Source organism: Lagenorhynchus albirostris, chromosome 10 (genome assembly GCF_949774975.1).
Source record: "Lagenorhynchus albirostris chromosome 10, mLagAlb1.1, whole genome shotgun sequence".
Classification (NCBI taxonomy): Eukaryota; Metazoa; Chordata; class Mammalia; order Artiodactyla; family Delphinidae; genus Lagenorhynchus; species Lagenorhynchus albirostris.
In genome coordinates, this window is record NC_083104.1 from 2912127 (window position 1) to 2932447 (window position 20321).

Consider the following 20321-nt stretch of genomic DNA (forward strand, 5'->3'; position numbering starts at 1 on the left):
CATTTTTTTCATTAGGTTATTTATTATTGTCAACTTGTAGGAGTTCTTTATATATTCTACAAATTTATTTATTTATTTATTTATTTATAAATAATATTGGGTCTCCGTTGGGTCTCCGTTGCTGCGCACGGGCTTTCTCTAGTTGCGGCGAGTGGGGGCTACTCTTCGTTGTGGTGTGTGGGCTTCTCCTTGCAGTGGCTTCTCTTATTGCGAAGCACCGGCTCTAGACGCCTGGGCTTCAGTAGTTGTGGCGCACGGGCTCAGTAGTTGTGGCTCGTGGGCTCTAGAGGGCAGGCTCAGTAGTTGTGACGCACGGGCTTAGCTGCTCCGCGGCATGTGGGACCTTCCTGGACCAGGGATCGAACCCATGTTCCCGGCATTGGCAGGCGGATTGTGAACCACTGAGCCACCAGGGAAGTCCCATATATTCTAGGTATGAACCCCATATCAGACATATGATTTGCAAATATTTTCTCCATTCCATAGGTTGCCTTTTATTTTTAAGACGTTTTGAGAGCAGTTTTAGGTTCACAGAAAAATTAAGAGAAAGGCACAGAGATGTCCTACGTACTCCCTACCCTCATATATACACAGCCTCCCCCATTATCAACATCCTCTCCCAAAGTGGTACACTTGTTACAACTGATGCTCCTACACTGACACATCACAATCACCGGAAGTCCACAGTTCACATTAGGGCTCCCTCTTGGTGTTGTGCACACTATGGGTTTTCACAAATGTGTAACGACATGTATCCGTCATTATAGTATCACACAAAGTATTTTCTGGGCTCTCTATTCTATTCCATCGGACTGTAAGTCTGTGCAAATGCCACTCTGTTTTGATTACTGTAACTTGTAATAAGTCCTGAAAATGGGAAGAATGAGATCTCCAAGTCTGTTCTTTTCTCAGCATTGTTTTTGCTATTCCGGATCCTTTGAGATTCCACATGAATGCTATTTTTCTAAATTCATTTTACACCTAAGAGTTCTTTTGGTGGAATCTTGAGGGTTTTCACATATAAGATCATGTTATTTGCAAACAGATAAGTTTACATCTTCCTTTCCAGTTTTGGGTCTTTCATTTCCTTTTCTTGCTTAATAGCTCTGGCTAGACTTCCAGTATTATATTGAAGTGGTGCTAGCAGGCAACCTTGTCTTGTTCCTGATCTTAGGGTAAATAAAAGCTTTCAGCCATCCACCATGGAGCATGATGTTAGCTGTGGGTTTTTCTTATATGGCTTTTATTATGCTCATGTAGTTTCCTTCTATTCCCAGTTTGTACGCTGATTTTACCATAAAAATGTTTTGAGACTTGTCAGCTGATTCTTCTGCATCAATTGAGATACTCATGCGGTTTTCTTCCTACATTCTGTTAATGTGATGTATCACATCAGTTGTAGACTACTGAAACAATGCATTCCAGGCATAAATCCCACCTGTTCATGGTGCTTAATCCTTTTAATATGCTGCTGAATGCAGTTTGCTAGTATTTTGTTGAGGATTTGTCCATCCACATGCATAAGGGATATTGGTCTGTACTTTTCTTGTAGTATCTTTGTCTGGCTTTGGTATCAGGATCATGCTAGCTTCACAGAATGAGTTAGGAAGTGTTCCCTCTAATTTTTTAGGAGAAGGATAAGTGTTAGTTCTTTAATTCACCTGTGAAGCCATCAGGTCCAAGGACTTTCTTTGTCAGGAAGCTTTTGATTACTGATCCAGTCACCTTGCTAGTAATGAGTCTATCCAGATTTTCTATTTCTTTGTGACTCGGTCTAGGCAGGTTTTGTTTTTCTAGGAATTTGTCGTATTATCCAGGTTATCCAATTCGTTAGGGTACAATTGTTCATAATCCTTTTTATTTCTCCACAGTCACTGATAATGTCTCCACGTTCACTTCTATTTTAATAGTTTGTCTCCTCTTTTTTTCTTAGTCAGTCTAGCTAACAGTCTGCCAACTTTGCTAATCTTTCCAAAGCACCAACTTGGGGTTTTGTTGATTTTCTCTATTGCTTTCCTATTCCCTGTTTTATCTCTGTTCTAATCTTTATTGTCAGCCTCCTTCTGCTAGCTTTGGGTTTAATTCATCTTCTTTTTCTAGTTTTCTAAGCTGCACAAAGTGAGGTTATTGATTTGAGATCTTGTTTTGCAGTGTAAGCACTTATAGCTATAAATTACCCTCTTAGCACTGTTTTGCTGTGTCCCTAAGTTTGGTACGTCCTGTTTCGTTTTCCTTCATCTCTAAGTAATTTCTAATTCCCCTTGTGATTTCTTTGACAAAATTGTTCTTTATGAGTATGTTATGTAATTTCCACAAATTTGTGAATTTTCCACTTTTCTTCTGTTACTGATTTCTAACGTCCTCCCATTGTGGTTGGAGAAGATACCTTGTATGATATCTACCTTTTAAAATCTACTAAGACATAAGTTGTACTCTAACACGTGGTCTGTCCTGGAAAAGGCCCCACGTGCACTTGTGTGTTGTGTTGGTGGGTAGGGTCGCATGTGTCTTAGATCTGGTTGCTACACTGTGTTGTTCAAGTCCTCTACTTCCTCGCTCATCTTCTGTCTGGTTGTTCTATCCAATCCTGAGAGGGGGGTATTGAAAGCTCCAACTATTATTTAGAACCGACTATTTCTCCCTCAGTTATGCCCATTTTTGCTTCATATATCTTGACGATCTGTCATGAGGGGTGAAAATGTTTACAGTTTTATTTTCCAGCTGTACTGAATATACAGTGTTTTCTTTGTCTCTTGTAACAATTTCTGATTTAAAGTCTATTTGTCTGATGTTAGTATAACCACCATGCTCTCTTATGGTTACTGTTTGCATGGCATGGACTGTCTTTTTCAATCCTTTCATGTTCAAATTTTGTGTCTTTTTTTAAATTTATTTTTTATTTTTGGCTGCATTGGGTGTTCGTTGCTGTGTGCGGGCTTTCTCTAGCTGTGGCGAGCGGGGCTACTCTTCGTTGTGGTGCATGGGCTTCTCATTGCGGTGGCTTCTCTTGTTGAGGAGCACAGGCTCTAGGCGCACAGGCTTCAGTAGTTGTGGCTCGCGAGCTGTAGAGCACAGGCTCACTAGTTGTGGCACACAGGCTTAGTTGCTCTGCAGCATATGGGATCTTCCCGGACCAGGGCTGGAACCTGTGTCCCCTGCATTGGCAGGCGGATTCTTAACCACTGCGCCACCAGGGAAGTCCCAACTTTTTTGTGTCTTTGGAACTAAAATGAGTCTCTTATAGATGGCATGGCGGGATCATACATTTTTATCCATTCTACTAATCTGCCTTTTGTTTGGAGAATTTAATCCATTTACAGTTAAAATAATTACTAAAGACATTTCTTTTACTCTGCTGTTTGTTTTCTATACGCCTTCTGGCTCTTTTGTCCCTCATTTCCTGCTTGGCCATCTTCTTTTGCTCTTAGCTGATTTTTTGTAGTGAATCATTTTACTGCCCTTCTCATTTCCTATTGTGTATATTCTATGGCTATTTTCTTTCTGGTTACCGCAGGATTACATTTAACATCCTAAAGTTATAATGGTCTAATGCCAATTTACACCAGCTTAACTTCAATAACATATAAAAACTCTGCTCCTGTACAGCTCTGACCCCACCCCCTTTCAGTTACTGATGTCACAGAATTACACCTTTATGCACCGTGTGTCCAAAAACAGACTGTGTTTTTTAAAAATACATTAGTCTCTTAAATCAAAAAACAAAAAGTGGAGCTACCAACTGAAGTTACAATAGCACCAGCTTTTCTAATCATCTGTGTATTTACTTAATTTCTTCACAGGGCTTTGTCCTTCATTTAAACCTGAAGGATGCCCCTCGTTGCAGCCAGGTCTGGTGGTAAAGGTCGCTCAGCTTTGGTTGATCTGGGAAGGTCTAAATTTCTCCCTCAGTTTTAAAGGACAGTTTTGCCAGATATAGGATTCTTGGTTGACAGCTTTTTTCCTTCAACACTTTGAATACATCAAGCCCACACCATCCGGCCTCCAAGGTTTCTGATGAGAAATCTCCTGATCTTACTGGAGAAAATCAGATGAAAACTAACTTTCTCGGGCTTCCCTGGTGGCGCAGTGGTTGAGAGTCCGCCTGCCGATGCAGGAGACACGGTTTCGTGCCCCGGTCCGGGAAGATCCCACATGCCGCAGAGCGGCTGGGCCCGTGAGCCACGGCCGCTGAGCCTGCGCGTCCAGAGCCTGTGCTTTGCAACGGGAGAGGCCACAACAGTGAGAGGCCTGCATACCACAAAAAAACAAAACAAAACAAAACAAAACTTTCTCTCAGCTCTACAGATGCTAACAATGTACCTTCACACCCAGGCCAGGTCTCTACTCCTCTTCCATGCAGTTTCTTCATATGCATTACTTCCTGGAGCCGACAGTTCTTAGAATTGATAGTAAATGAATTCCCTTTTTTTGTGTGTGTGTGTGAAGAAGCGCTCTTTAATTGCGCAGGGACGGCCCACAGGTGTAGCAGGAAGGACCACACAGAGAACACCTGGATTCCAGGTCTAGCTTTGCTCAAGCCAAGGGGTTCTTGCTGAGTTACTTGTTATAGGAATCATCGCAGAGAGCTAGGCAAACAGAAGGCATTTGTGTTTTCCTCTTTTAATCACTAGATCAATTGTTTCCAGACTCCAGTATTTTCCAGACCAGCAAAATTGTTCACTTTGTCTTATTGGACTGCTCAGTGAGCCGCTGGAACAGATACTAATCATTTGTAATTAGAACATCAATTCTTTGTAGGTAAGTAGGTGTCTTTGGGTTGTTTTAAAAGCCCTTTAATAGTAGTTTCCTTTAACTCCCAAAGAGACTAAATATTCCTCCTGTTATTTTCTTGCCTCTATCCTTGTGCCAGTAAGGCTTTTTCAAAAAAATACAGAGCACAGAGGAAAATCTGGGGCCAATGAATTCCCATTTAAATTCTATTCTCATTGTTTCCTCTGTGTGGGTTAGTTGGATTGTGAGCTCCACAAGGGGAAGTTCTGGAATCACCCCTCAACATCCCAGGTTTTCAAATACTATGCATTCGACATAATAACAAAAATTTAATAAAGATACTTACCTTACCATGTCTTATGCAACAGAATATTTTCCTGTAGTGTCGTGATGTCAGTTGAGTTGTAGTATTATTTTGAGACCAGAGTTTAAGGAAACAGAATTTAATATTTCAAGTGTCTATGTTATGAGGTCTTTAGAAGCCAAAAATTATTACAGATTTTCAAGCTAGAAATGAAAAGGCCACTGGATTATCCGACAGTTTTCATTTCGAATAAAGTAAATATCAATCTTGAATAACCCACATAAACAGAAAGCTCTTTGGGTCCTTTGTTTGTTTGTTTTTGTTTTTTTTTTTTTTGGTTGTTTGTTTGTTTGTTTGTTAAAGAGTAAAGGGGTCTTGAGACTGATTAGTGAGAAAACCACTGTGGTTTATCCCCAGCTGTGATTGGTCCGTTTCTTGCTCTGACCTCATAGGTGCCACTGTGATGTATTCACAGAAAACCTATAGAAGTCCCTGCTGGGCCCAGGTTTTGGGTCTTTATAGCCCAGGAAGCTGCCTTTGGTGACCTGATGGCATTGGACCCACAGTTGGCTTGTTTTTTGCTTTTTACCGCTGTTTTGTTTGTTTGTTCTTTTTTCTCTACTCTTTTGTTTTTCATTTTCTTTGTTCTTTTTCTCATTTTATCTGAATTTTTTTTTGTATTTTTAGTACAGTTAGTATCGTTAGAATTGTTGGTATAGTTAGTGTAGGTAGTATTTATTAGCACAGTAAGTATAGTTAGCGTTGTTAGTTAATATTGTCACTTAGTGTAGTTAGCAGGTCACCATGGTGCAGGGCCTCACTGAGGCCTCCCTGCTGACAAGGAGGCTCGTGTGGACTGTTCCAGGCTCCTCAGGACCACTGGCCGAGGTAGCTTCGCCAAGGTGACATTGGCCCAGATGGCCATCAGGGTCGTTAAGGAAACTCAGCAGAGCTCCTCCAGCCTCCAGGCACTTTTCCATGAAGTGCACAGCATGAAGGTTTTAAATCACCCAACATCATAAAGTCATCTGAGGTGACTGACCAGAGAAGACCTGTTGGACCATCTACAGGCCGCAGGACACACGGAGGCCCGGGGCACATGGGCAGCTGGTCTCTGCCCAGCAGCACGCCAGGAGGGGATCGAGCCTGGGACCTGAGCCAGGATATCTCCTCTCTGAGGATGAGATGGACACGACAGCTGCAGACTTGGGCCCCAGCGTGAGTTCACGGGCAGAGGAGCCTTGCGTCCCCACGCGGCTGGACGGGGACAAAGTGGGCGGCCTGAGGAGCGCCAGGAGTCAGGGCAGAGGCCAGAGAGCCCGCGGGTCCCCCAGCCAGCCTAGAGGCGAGGACCACCACCTCCAGCCCAGCCCTGCGGCGGGGCCCAGGGCCTCCCCTGCCCCCACAGCACCAGCTGCCACACTGGAGCCTCAGAGAAAGCCGCACGCCCCCAGGGCGGGACCCTCCTGGGCACCCTGACGCTGGGACCCCTGCCTTGCCCTCTGGCAGCCAGAACCGGCAGCGGGTGGCTGGGAGATCCTCGAACTTTATCAGAAAGCATCTACGTTTCAGGCTGCCGGGGAAGAAGCGTCACAGCAAAGTGAGCCCAGTGTGACCCCTTTTGGACGGCGGAGGAAGGACGGACCGCATTTAAATGCAGAGCAAGAGGACGCGGAGCCAGGAGCCTGGCGACGCTCCCGGGGCCATGTGGGGCCACATGGGGCCATGAGGGATGCATCGTGCCGCTCTGAGCACGTGTGGCGTTTCTCTGGGGGGCGTATTTCCGCATTTCTGTCGGGTGTGTCCCAAGGAGTGCAGGATCTCACCTCCGGTCCTCAGCACCTATGTTCAGCTTTCGTCACTTCTGCCAACTATCCTTCCCCAAATGGCTGTGTCGAGTCACACTGCTACTCACAGCTGCGCTGCATCCCTGCCAATACTTGGTATTTTCCACCCGTTTAAAAAATGCCATTCTGGTGGAATTTTAGTTTTCTTTCCAAACATTTAGAAAGAAATCATGCCGTGAAGCTCCGCAAACCTGTCCCCTAGATTCTGCAGCTAACACTTGTTTCTGTGTCTCTGCTGCATATCTATCCACCACCTCCCCATCCATCAGTCCATTCCACTTTCTTATGCCTCGAAAAGTGAGCCGTGGGGCTTCCCTGGCAGTCCAGTGGTTGAGACTTCGCCTTCCAATTCAGGGGGTGCGGGTTCGATCCTTGGTCAGGGAGCTAAGATCCCACGTGCCTCATGGGCAAAAAAACAAAACATAAAACAGAAGCAATATTGTAACAAATTGAATAAAGACTTTAAAAAATGGTCCACATCAAAAATATCTTAAAGAAAAAATGAGCCGCAGGCATCGGTACACTTCATCCTAAACGCTTTCGCACACACATAATTACCTGCAGGTCAGTATTTCTTTAGGGTTCTTTTTCTCTTAAGGTCAAATTTACACAGGTGAAACGCACAGAGCTGGAGCAGAGCACGCCAGGAATTCTGACAAATGCAGAGCTGGGACCTAGGACTGTGGAACCCAAACCCTGTCCACTATCCTTTATTCCGGGGACCTCCTGGCTGCAGCCTGTGGACGCCCCTCCAGGACGCGCGTGGGGGCCGGTGCAAGCAGCAGGCTCCTCTCCTGCCATTGGTGGGCCTCTCTCTCCCACACTGATGTTTGCTTCCACCCTAAACAGTGGCCTCACTGGGGACACAGTCCATAAGGCCCAGTTTCTCCTGGACAGTCAGAGAGGATGCAGCAGCACCTCCAGGGAAGGATGTGAATGCGATGATGTCCAGGGACGTTCTGTGACGTCCAAGCAGCTTCACGCTCAAACGGCTCTGTGAGTGCCGACGACCACGGTGGCGGCGTGGAAAGCCGCTCGGTCCCACAGGCGAGCCTACAAACACCTCTGCTGTCAAGCTTCCTGAACTCTGCCAGCATCACGTGGTCACTCCTCTGCTCCAAAACCAGCGGTGGCCCCCACTTCTGGCCCCTGAGGTCCACGCCCCCCCAAGCCCCCCGTGATTCCGGATTCGACAGGTTCCGCCACGCCAGGCCACTGTCTGCACACACACCCCACGGGTGTGCCTGCGAACGCTGCTCCCCGCCCACTCTAACCCTGCCCAGAGCGTACTCCCCATCAGTCCTTGGTTTTCGTCATCTGCAATCGGAGGGCACTCCCTGGGTTGACTCCCCTGGGAGGCCCTGCTTCCCGGGGGACTAAGGATCCAGGGTCAGTGTCAGACACACCCAGCTCCATATCCCTTGTGTCCCGGGAACCTCACGGGACCTTGGGCAGCGCGACGCAGCCTCAGTCTCTTCGTCTGACACGTGACCCAACCACAGCCCCTCCTCCCACGGTGGCTGTGACGCCTGGTGAGGTCACGCACGCCAAGTGCACACACCACGCCCGGAAGGGTTGACACCCTATAAGACGGTGGCTGAGCAGAGCTGCCACCATCACCACCGATATCACTGCCCAGCCCTGCAGGGGGTGCTTGGCTTCGATGGCCCTGGAGGGATGGACCGTGCAGTCACTAAGGTGTTATAGTTCTGTAACCCGTCAGAACCCCTATTGAGAGTGTATCCTGAGCACCTGTCACATTCCAGGCACCGCGACGGGCATGGTGACATGCGCCTCTACTTCGGATGACACCCGTTTTAGAGATGTGGAAACTGAGGCTCAGAAAGCCGAGTGACATGCAACCACATGGCAGTAAGATCCAGACCAGACCACTGCTGATGGTGGACAAGGGGACAAATGCCATTCCTCAGGCTATGACCTTGCTGCTGGTTCAGCCCCTGAATTAGGAATCTGGGGCAGCCCACGCTGAGAACCCAGGCTGTCAGCCCCGACCCTGCCGTCCGGCAGCCGCTCACAGCGCTGCTTTACCTGGGAGCGGCTGGAACACGCCCTGGTTCTCCATCTCCACCGCCAAGTCGAAGTGGGAGCAGTCGCTCAGCGTGACCACCTCGTCAGCCCCACCGGGCATGAGGCCGTGGATCCTCAGGGGCAGCTCCAGGCTCTGGCCCATGCTGGCCTCCACGGGGCACGGGGCGAACTCCATGCCGCTGGGCTCAATCACGTACACCTGGAGGACAGGGCGTGCATGGTTGGCAGGCTCCTCGGAGGAGGAAGAGCCGCTGCTCAGCTTTCCTGAGACCCTGTGTATGAGCACTGAGGACCCATCGGGGAGAAGCCTGAGCTTGGGGGACACGATGGTGTGTACTGGGGGCAGGGAGACCTTCAGGACAGAGCCGTCAGGGAAGGCCTCCCTGGGAGGGTGCTGTAGAAGCTCAGACCTGGGAGCCATGTCAGAGGCAGCCAGACAAAGGTCTGGGAAGACGAGACGGTCCGTGCAAAGGTCCTGAGGCACATACGGCTCAGCACATTGGATGAACATGAAGAAGGTGAGTGTGCAGGGTGAGAGGGGCATCACCAACAACAACACTAAGACTTACACCACACAAACTTTTCACACGCCAGGCTCTGTTCCAAGAACAGAATGAACTCATCCCATCCTCTCAGCTTCCTTGTTAAGAAGGTTCTATTATCAACCTGTCTGCCTGATGAGGAACCTGGCACGGGAGGTTAAGAGCCTGCCCGGCTGGAGCACGGTGGTGTCCGAACCAGGTGGCGGCCCTGGAAGCCAGGTTCTGACCACTACACATGCTCAGGAACTGTCCTCAGGCTCTGGGCTGAGCAGCCAGGTGAGAGGGGCACATTTACTGCGATAAAGAAGCTTGGGGGCCAGGGAGGGGGCAACCTGGTCACAGATTATCCAAATACTTGACAATCGTGCTGCAGTTAAGGGGTCTCAGTTACAATCCTCCTTACACGAGTTACATGGATCTTCAGGTAGGTGCGTGTGGATCGAAATAAAAAGAGGAGAAAAGCCTGTACGTCAATGTCCCAAACAGTGTAGGAGAAGGTTGGGGAAGGACGCGCTGCATGTGGAGCTTTCATGTCAGCCCTAAATGAGGTAATAAAACAGGCTGAGATCAGGGTCAGTCGGTCAGGAAAGAGTTGGGGTCCGGAGGCCACCAGGTGGGGCTGGCAGAGGCTCGGCTGCAGGTGGCCACTCCCACCTTCGGCCTTTGCTGAGTTGGTCCCACGTCACTTGGGACGAACACCAGGTGTAGGGGCCCCGTGCAGGGACTCCCGACTTGGACCTGAACAGGAGTCAGAGGAAAGGAATGGGGCCAGTCTCTTGGAGTCTGGGAGCTTTCCCTTCACTGTGAATTTACAACCCAACGCCCAGTGGCCCTTCCAACTTGGAGATTCATAGCTTTCAGGTTGGGGGTATCTTCTAGAATGACTCCTTTGAATACCTCGTGTCTCTGTGTCCTCTGGTCTCCCTTCCAGAAACCCGGCTGGTTCCATCCCTGCCTGGTGTGGGATGGGACGACCATGTCCCTAAATTGGCCATGAGCTCAGGGGCAGGGCTGGACCTGACACCGGATGCCCTCACCATCACCACCAAAGCCAAGTGCAAGACCGAGGGCGAAAGGGTGTTTCTGAATTAAGCCCGAGGCTGGTTAAGACGGTGGCTGCAGACCACCACCGCCCGAGCCTCCCCGCGGCCGACCTGGCCCAAGGTCTTACCTTCATCTCACCGAAATGTAGCGGGTTCTGCACATCATGTGCCTGGATCACACTGAGTCCAGTGTCACTGCCTGTGGTCATCACGCCCTTGACGGTGACCGTGGCAACCACAGAGCTTGAGGAAGACCAGCTGAAGTTCCCACTCCCACCGTGGGCCTGGGGAGGGAAACCATCATCAGGTCAGCCCACCTGCCCGTCCCTTGGTCCCTCTCTCTCTCTCACACAGTCGGCATCGCGCCACCACGTGGTGACATGTGGCATCAGCCAACGTCTGGCTGGCACTGCCTCTGCCCCTCGCTCTCCCCACCCTGTCTCTTTCTGGTCCTCATATTCTGGGGACCTTGTGGCTTACACGCGCGTATGCAAATGCCCATGACGGTGGCCCCAGGACCCAGGGGCACCTCCCGAGCTCAGGCTGGAATGGGAAGACCCGCGCCCCAGAGCCGCGTGCGGGACTCGGCTTCCCAGCCCACTCCTGACATAGACCCCTGCCCGCTTCGAGTCATCTGCTGTGAAGTCAAGGACAGTCCAGAGGCTTCCAGACCAGGGGCCACCATCCCAGGACCCTAGAGGGGCCAAGAAGGTGACACACCTGAGTGAAGAGGCAGTGGGTCCCAGTACCCACACAGGACACCTGTCCTCACTGCCGTGAGACAGCAAAAACTGATGGGACGGGGTAGGCCACATGGGCTGTAGCCCCGACGGGCGTTGGGCCCTGGCGCTAACGCCAGGTGGGCACGTGAACAACAAAGACCAAGAACACCTTAGATGTGACAGAGTTGGAGACGCCTTCCCCTCGAATTCCAAATTTTTCTCTAAAGATCTTTACACTGTTTCCGGAAAACAAAAATTTTTTACAAAAAGAAATGTGTGGAAGTTAAATCCACGCTCAGGACTTTCTTTATCATGCTTTCTTTACTATTATTCAAGGTTTTTTCCTAATTACCAAAATACACTGCTGTGATAGAAACCTCAGACAATACAGAAAGCATAAAGACTCTGATTTTGAATTCTCTCCTGACCACCAGAAGGTAATTATAGTAGAAACAGAATGGACGTAAAACCCCAACCCCATGGAGACACCCAAAGGAATGCACCCAGATGGGGTCTCACGGTTACCTTTATCGTGTACTGATAGGCGCCCGTCTTTGGTTGCCAGGGAAACGTCAAGATGCTTGGATAGAGGGTGATGGGGACATGGATTTCCACCTCCTGCTGGTTCCACACAGGCACCCGCAACGTGTGGACACCTCCATCCTGCAGGGGGGGAGGGTGCCGTATGCCACCATGACAACCAGGTCAGCACTCAAGCAGGCCCCCGCCCCTCCCTGGGGACTGGTCCCCAGGTAGATTTTTCAGTTGTGGGGGAGTGGCAAGGAAGATGCCAGGTACCCTGCGGCCTTCTCCATCTCCATGGAGACGGCTTTTGGTGGCTCTGCAACAGCCATTCAAATAAATGTTGCCTGACTGCCTCTTCACAGCACCCCTGACGGGATGGACGTGGTTATCCCCAGTTTACGGATGGGGAAATCTAGTCATGGGGCGTGACAGCAACTCGCCCAAATCCTCCAGAACAGAAGCGGTAGGAGTCTCCCTTTGGTAGGAATCTCTGCCTGGTTCACAGGCCGTTTCTGCCGCTGCCAGGTCCGGGAGAGGTTTGTGTGGGGTAGGAAGATAAGAACACCCACGCCAAGCTTCCAGTCAGTAAAATCTGCTCCCACCGAAACCGACTGGCCTTTTAAATACAGGGGGAAATTTTAAAACTTTGAAGAATCCGAGCACCCAAAACAGCCAAAGAGATGCTCGTGGGTCCTGGTCAGTGCATGGCTGGACACACGGGCCCGACACTGCTCCCGGCGAGGGATTCCACCCCCAGGCCCAGAGGTGCAGGCTCACTTTTACAGGGGCCAGCAAAGGGCAGAGGGAGAGGGGCTCTGGCCCAGCACAGGGACAGGGGACAGGCAAAGGCCAAACCCCCCACCCCCAGACACCACTGTGAGCCCAGAGCAGGAGGGACCCCCGTGGTGCCCACGACAGCAGTGCACACTTGGGGTCCCGACTCCCCCGGGCTCATGTCCAGCCTGGTTTGACATTTCCGTCTGCGAAGGTCCCGGGGGGGCTGGGGGGGCCGAGGGAGGCGCCAACTTGCCTGGTCCACCACGGAGGTGAGGGCGGCCTCGATGGCCGTCTGGCCCCTCTTTGTCGCCCTGACGTGATGGTACGACCCGTTCTGGGAAGAAGCCAGAACCTCAAAGAACTCCGCAGGGAGCGTGGTTTCGATGTGGATGTTCTGGAAGGTAAGGCACGAAGGTGAGAGGAGCTTCCAGGACAACTCAGGGACGGTGGGACGCAGGAAAGAAGCCGTGTGGCCTCAAAACAGCAGCCAGGCCCTGGATCTGAGCTCTGAGTGTTCTGGCCTCTGACCTCTGACCCCTCCCAGGCTGCCCTCCCCTCGTGACCCGAGGACCTGGCGCTCCAAGCCCGAAGGCTACTGTTGGCTCTCAGACCCTGCGGTCCCAACAAGGAAACCACCAAATACAGAAAAGGACGTCAAAAGCCCTTAGAGCTAATTTCACACAAAATGGTGATCGACCGAGTCTTTGTCTAGTAACACAAGGAAGGCAGTGGCTTCGGCAGAGAGGCTGAAGGGGAATCTCGCCCCCTCCTCGAAACCTCAGACCCCACGAGGAAGATCCAGAGATTCTCATGATCCTGGGAATTTCTCACAAAGGACCAAACACGGCCGAGACTTCTTCCCACCTGCCCATTTGTGATGCTCTTTCCAGAGGCAGGAAGCTACTGAGCTTGGCCTCAGTCAAGGGGCCTTCCGGACAGGTTGCAGGTATTCCTGGCCCTGAGGCTCTGCAGTGCTGTGAGGTCCCCGGGCTAATGAGGAGGGGCAGGAGGGCAGCGGGCAGACGCTACCTCCACGGCACTGCCTTTGTGACCCTGCTGCCAGGGGCCTCCTCTCCCAGCTCCAGCCCTGTAGGAAGCGGGGCCCCTGGTGCAGACGCACAGGCTGACAGGCTCTTGAGACGCCCGAGGGGTCCCACGACACTGTCTTCCATGGACCCAGCCGCACCGCTAGGAAGCACCGCAACCCAGCCTGCCTGCTCAGGGCCCCCTGTGTTTGGGGGCTGCTCATTGGGCAGCTGCTCCAGGAGAGGCACCCCACCCCCCAACCCCATCAGGCCCGAAGGGGGACTCACATCCGACAGGTAGACCTTGTTGCCGGACTTGTCAAGCACTTCGACGGTGATTTCGTACAGGCGGCCGGTCTCGAGCACCCACCTGCCACCAGGGTAGACTGTGAACCCTACAAAACAGGCAGGCACAGAGCCTCAGCGCTGAAGCCACGGGGGCCTGTGGCTGAGGGAGAGGATGGCACTCGGCCTGGTCAGCACCGAGGCCCCAAGGCCGCTCCTCTGCACTCCTCCGGGGAGGAACCAGCTGTGCGTGACGGTGAGATCTAATGCCCATATCAGGCCTGAGCCCTCAGAACCTGAGCTGACCTCAGATGCACCAGGACCAAACATTCCCCACCGGCTGCCCCAGGGCCCATTCACACTTGACCCTATCCACGGTGGCTCTGACCCACAGTGAGACAACACTCTGAATCCACAGTAGGTCTACACTCTGAGTCCACTGTGAGTCTGTGCTCTGAATCTATAGTAGATCTATGCTCTGAATCCACAGTGAGTCTGCACTCTGAACTCACAGTAGGTCTACGCTCTGAGTGCACAGTAGGTCTACACCCTGAATCCACTCTGAGTCTACACTCTGAATCCACAGTAGGCACACACGCTGAATCCAGAGTCTACACCCTGAATCCACTGTAGGTCTACACTCTGAGCGCTCTCCCTGTGAGCCGGCCCTGCCCTCCCAGGCCTCCAGCTCTGTTCCCACACACGATGCCGCCAGCTGCTGGCTGACCCCTGCAACGCCACGTGCTGCCCACCTCCACACCATCGCCTGAGCTGTGCCTCTGCCAGGATAGCAAACCCAGACAAGAGCAGCTTCTGAGAAAACGCCTGCCTCGAGCACCATCTCCCAGAAGCCCTTCCGCTGCACTCACGTTTACTAACTCTTTACCACTGTCCTGTCACCATCTGTTTGCAGTGGTCTCTCCCTGCAAAACCAAGCACAAGGCCCCCACTTCCCTCCTCCAGACTCCAGTGCCCCGCACGTGCCAGACAGACGGAAGGTACCAAGGGTTCTGAGCAGACAGCGCTCCCAAGACACACAGGGCCACCCTGCCCGAGGTCACTACATGTCAGCGTGGGTCTCACCCAACAGCAGCCTCACTCAGCAGCCAACAAGAGGACCAGGGGGCTGCTGGGCATCAGCCAACAGCTCTCTCACCCGAACCACCTCAGGGCGCCCAACAGGAGAGGCGGCTCAGGCCCAGGTAACACGTGTGTCCAGACATCTTTCCAGGGGTCGTCTCTACAGCAGCTCCTGGGCCCTGGCTGTGCCCGTCCGGGTCCTCCTGGGCTGTGGACTCCTCCCCTCCTGTCTCGGCCTCAAGCCTCGCCCTCTCTTCCACCAAGGCATCTTCCAAACGTCCATAGCCATGGTGAGGTCTGGGCAGAGCCCTGGTATAAAACCAGAAGACACAGCCCTCCCCCACTCTACCCTATCCTGTTTCTCTCCCTGCAGAGCTGGCCACCAGCCGACCTTGGTCTACCCTCTGCTTCTTCTGTGCACAGACAGGGGAAGGGCTGGGGGGGGCAGCCCCAGAAAGGGCAGGGTGGCACTGATGTCCCCGGCCTCCCCGCTGGCAGAGCTGGCCAGAGTGAAGCATTTCCTGGGGGGCTGTTACTTTTATGTGACTTTTTAGCTCCTGTGATCACAAACGACCCAGGATGCCCACTCACCCAGGTACCCGGGTTCCACCACGTAGATGGTGCTATTGGGTAACCGGGAAGCGCCCTGCATGCGGATACCTGGATTCTGAATTAAGGAACAAATAAACCAGCTGGCAGGCGTCGGTTTGGCTCCCACAGCTTCGTTATCATCAACATCACGTGAGAAGAGGGGATGGGAAGGTCCCGGCCTGAGGCCACGCACAGCACAGGCCGTTTCCAGACTCAGCGGCCACAGGGCACTTCCTCCACTCCAAAAGGGGGACCTCTGCAAGGACCCTGGAGACCACCCGGGGCATGCAAACAAGTTGGGGACACATGACAACCCACACGGAAACAGCCTCGGCCAGGCCCCTCAGATAAGACCAGAGAAGGTTCCGGAGGCGGGGTTGGGGCTCCTCTCCGGCCACCACCCCTCACCTCAAAACCTCTAAAGCAAGTCTCCCCAGAAGTGAGCGATTCCGCTCAGCTGGGGTGAGATTTTGGTCCTTTCTGATTTTCAGACCTTGAGGGAAAACGGGGCTATTTTTAGCCTCGCCAAGCTTTCAGGGAGAAAAGTGACTTGACTTCCAAACAGCACATCTCCTGTGCAAGACACGCAGATGCGTGCGCACTGCCCGGGAAAAGGATACTCCTGTGGCCGAGGACCAGGTTGCTCTGTCCCAGCTGCACTGCGGTGACCAACGATGTGTCCTGGGCCAAGACCGCCACGGGCCGGCCCGGGTCTCCCTCGGGGCCCCAGACGTTGTTCTGAAGCTGTAGCTCGTACTGATCGGAGGGCATTGAGAGTTCTGGTCACCCAGAAACAAAGCAGAACAGAGAGGGGAGAGAGAGCAAAAACAGGAAATGTTAAAAGTCAGTGTCGCCTCCTTCCCCCATCCCAATCCCTGGACCCTGCTGTCAGTACAGCTGCTTGATTTTTTCGCTTCATTTTTTTTCAGTGCTTTAAATTTTAATATTATTCTCCATGGCTGTGGACAAAGCTGACACTCTCCATGAATTTTCAGAGGCAATCAATTTTTTGTGGATGCCATGAGCACCTTTCTTTTTTAAAATTAAGCGCAGCCTGTGACTCAAACTGCCAGCTGCTGGCCGGATACCGACATCAGACCGTTTCCTGTTCATCACGGAAGCAAGTGAGGTCGGCTTCTGCATCGAGGGGCCCAGGGTGGGGCTCACTGGACCTAGGCGTCCTTTGGGGGTTTCCAAATAACCCACTCGCTGTGCCTGCATAGGTGGCCCCGTTCCAGCCCTCTTGCATGAGACAGGGACAGGATGCAGGGACCACAGGCAGCTTCCCTGCTCACCACTGGGGTCCCAGGCAGGGACTGCCATGGGAGGCGCCCAGGACAAGGATCCTGGAGGAGTTTCAGCTAGAACATCCTTCAAAACTCCCAGGCATTCTGAAAGGGGGGCAACTTGCCCACCTCTTGTCCCAGGGTATCTGTTGTGTGTTCCAGTAAGTCCCCAAGAATGTGCCCTGGAACAGAGGGTTCTCAAAGTGTGTTCCCTGGGCCACCAGCATCACCTGGGAAACTGCAAATAACTGGCCCCATGCCAGACCTGCTGAACCAAACTCGGGGGATGGGGGACGAGGGGTGTTGGGGGGCAGCCAGCACTCTGCATTTCCACAGGCACTTGCTGGAACTGAGAAGCCCTTCCAGTCCACACAACCCACTTCCTGGTCTCTAATGGGGAAGCCCAGCCATGCTGGGTTGAGACTCTTGTAGACGACGTACCCAGTGATCAGAACACAGCAGCAGTGCATCAAGGACACACGTCATAATAAAATAATAAGGTAACGCCACTGCTCAGAGAGCAGCATTACTCGGTGCTGCTGCAGGAAGCACTAGTGTCCTCCCTTGTGTAACATTCTGCAAATGAAAAAGGCCCTTTCAGGAAATAAACAGACCGACTCTGGACGCACCTTGCACCACGTGATGTAGCCCTATTTACAAAGCCCGAAGACGATAAGAGAAGGGCCTGTCTGGCGGACCCCTTCAACACCTCTTTTTTGTTTTTTGCGGTACGTGGGCCTCTCACCATTGTGGCCTTTCCTGTTGCGGAGCACAGGCTCCGGACGCGCAGGCTCAGCGGCCATGGCTCACGGGCCCAGCCGCTCCGCGGCATGTGGGATCTACCCGGACCGGGGCACGAACCCGTGTCCCCTGCATCGGCAGGCGGACTCTCAACCCCTGCGCCACCAGGGAAGCCCTTCAACACCTCTTGAATTGCAGGACCTCACTACTTCTCAGAGGCACTGAACAAGGAAGCCTTTGTGGATGTGAAAGGTCCCCGTCTGTCCACAGGCAGAGGAAGGCTGCTCCTGGGGCCCCAATCCAGCCCTGCTATCACCCGCTGAGGGTAACGGGTCATCCTGTAGGCTGCCCTTCCATGGCCAGGAGGCCCACGTTCTCCTAGGAGACCCGGTCTCTGACCCCTCCCGACCCTGGCTGACCCCCCAGATGTGCTTCTGATTGTCAGAACCCCCACTCCCACCCCATGCAGGGTCCGGGGAGGACCATGGAGCTCCGGGGGCGGAGGGTCCGAGCCCAGAATGACAAGGAGCCCACTGCCCTGTCTCCAAGCCCAGCCCATCAGGCAGCCCAGCATGCACTCGCCCTGGGAGGCCACGGCTCAGGGTGCGATGGGCCCTTTACCAGCTGAGGCTTGGACGCAGGAACCCCTGTCCCACACCCGTCCTTTTTCCAACCTCAGCACAATTTATCCCAGTAATTTCCAGCATTCCCGTCACCCGAGTTCTTTTCAGACATCGACTCCCTCAGCCAGCTCGTCCTCCCCACATCTTGTTTGGTCTAATAGGTTGGTTACTGGGCCGGGCACATCTACAGCACCGGCACCAGGCAGCGAGCAGCAAGGGGAGAAGGCTGTGCCCCCTCTCTGTGCTGGGAACGCTGCCCATGGCCTCACAGACACCCCTCCTCCAGGCCCCTCTCTTCCCTCGCCTGCCCCACTGGCGGGGGTGTCTGCAGGTCATCACTGGAGCTCCAGGCGGGAGGAACCCGGGCAGCCCCCTGACCACTGCAGCCCCCCAGCAGTGCCCGCAGTACAGAGTAGGGGCTCCGTAAACGGGCCCGAGAGAAAGGAAGCCCCTACTTAACAGAAGGCAGACGTCGGGAAGTAAAAATATGGAAGGCAAGAAGGAACATTACATGTTTAAGGAAGAAAGACTGAAAGAAAATGTGAAGAACTAATTTGGGGTAACTGCCCTCTCACCTGTAATTCTCTGAACCTTATGCGGGATGCCGTGCAAGACAGGGGCTTGCCAAAATTCATGTTCCCTGTAATGGTGTCATGCCCTGACTTTCCTGTCTAGCAGCCAGTTAAAAATGACAGTGATGGCAACTGTATCTCAATTAAAAAACAAAACAAAACAACACAACCCATCAAAACAAATGGACAGTGAGCTTCCACCCAATGTCTTGTTCCCGGTGGACCTTTGCAGGCTCCTCCCCCATCTGTTCCCCTAGAGCATCTGTCTGGAACCCACTCCAGCCCTGTGGCACCCGTTACCATGAGTCACGTAGGTGTGCTTATTTCTGGAGGCGCTTTCCATCTCATTACCACACAGATGCAAGAGAGGCAGCTTAACTACTTCCTGTCCGGGGGTATCTTTCATGTGCCCCATTCTTTGACTTCTACCGTAGGTCAGTGAGCAAACCCCAAAGTTCTCTGGGTGTCTTGGGATGTGCTGTCCATCTGGGCCATGCACCAAAGGGTAAGCTCAGAATCCCTCTTTATTAAATCCCCTCTAACCTCCCTGGTGGGGGCACAGCTCCCCACCGTCATCGGCCCTCACAAACGGGCCACCGGCCCTGCCCTGGGAGAACAGAAAGCCTTTCCTGTGCTCCTCTGGGGCCCAGCACCACATGACCCTGCAGGACTGATTAAGGCCAAGGACCTGACAGCTTTGTGACTATCAGGCATTCTGTGCCTTGGTTTCTTCGTCCGTAAAACAGGGTATTAATGCAACCCACCTCACAGAGTCGCTGAGTCATAATGTGAAAAGCACAACACCTAGGAAACTCTCATGACGGTCAGATGTTCCAGACTGTCTCCATCAAGCCACAATGTGTTCAAGACAGTATCTCCACTCTCTGGTGGAGACGGTATTTCTGAGAAGCCCCTGTGGGTGCCCTCTGGTCTTTCAACTTATCTCCACTGCGTTCCTCCTGAGGACGCAGGGGCAGGGTCCTGAGAACTCCACCGCTGAGCCATCTCCCCTTTAAGGGTCTCAGAAAGCCACACCCAGGTTCGTCCCTTTGCTTTTAGACTCTGCATCCCTAAAGTCTCCGGTGCACGCCAGGCTCTGGCCAGGACCCCCAGCCCAGCTACGTACACAGCCCGCCTGCATGGTGACAGGGGCTAAAGAGCGGGACGCTGCACGCCCAGCACACGGAGACACTTGGAACCCCCAGTCTATGCCCTTCAGCAGGGCACCCCGTGTGGGAGAGAACCAGGCCTCGGGGCCTGTCCTCGGTTCTGAGGCCTCCCCAGGGCTGCAGCGCCCTGCCACACAGTAATGACTGACCAGACCCACTGCCCTCAGACTTTCAGACCCAACTATGGACGAAGCCCAGGCTGCTCGGATGCTGAGGCATCGACACGCTTCCTAACTGATGCCCTGTAGTACAGACAGAGCAGCCAGCAACAGGGGAAGCACCCGCCCAGACATGCGTCCAAGCGCTTGGGCCTAGAATGGGACACTCTTATACCCGAGACACTAGATGACCTGTGCTCTGACCAAGAAATGCGTGTAAACTAAACAAAAAGATGATAACGACAGTAATT

General features: G+C 52.7%; 1 protein-coding gene across 1 annotated transcript in view; it reads right to left on the bottom strand.

The window, feature by feature from the left end:
• The window catches only part of NUP210 (nucleoporin 210), a 99605-nt gene that overhangs the window by 54130 nt on the left and 25154 nt on the right, over positions 1-20321 (bottom strand). The window contains exons 7-13 of the mRNA XM_060161048.1: positions 16142-16300; positions 15522-15590; positions 13854-13960; positions 12794-12934; positions 11764-11901; positions 10645-10800; positions 8932-9130 (exon numbers count right to left, since the gene is read on the bottom strand). Of these exons, the coding sequence (XP_060017031.1) occupies positions 8932-9130; positions 10645-10800; positions 11764-11901; positions 12794-12934; positions 13854-13960; positions 15522-15590; positions 16142-16300 (969 nt within the window). The remainder of the gene's footprint in view (positions 1-8931; positions 9131-10644; positions 10801-11763; positions 11902-12793; positions 12935-13853; positions 13961-15521; positions 15591-16141; positions 16301-20321) is intronic.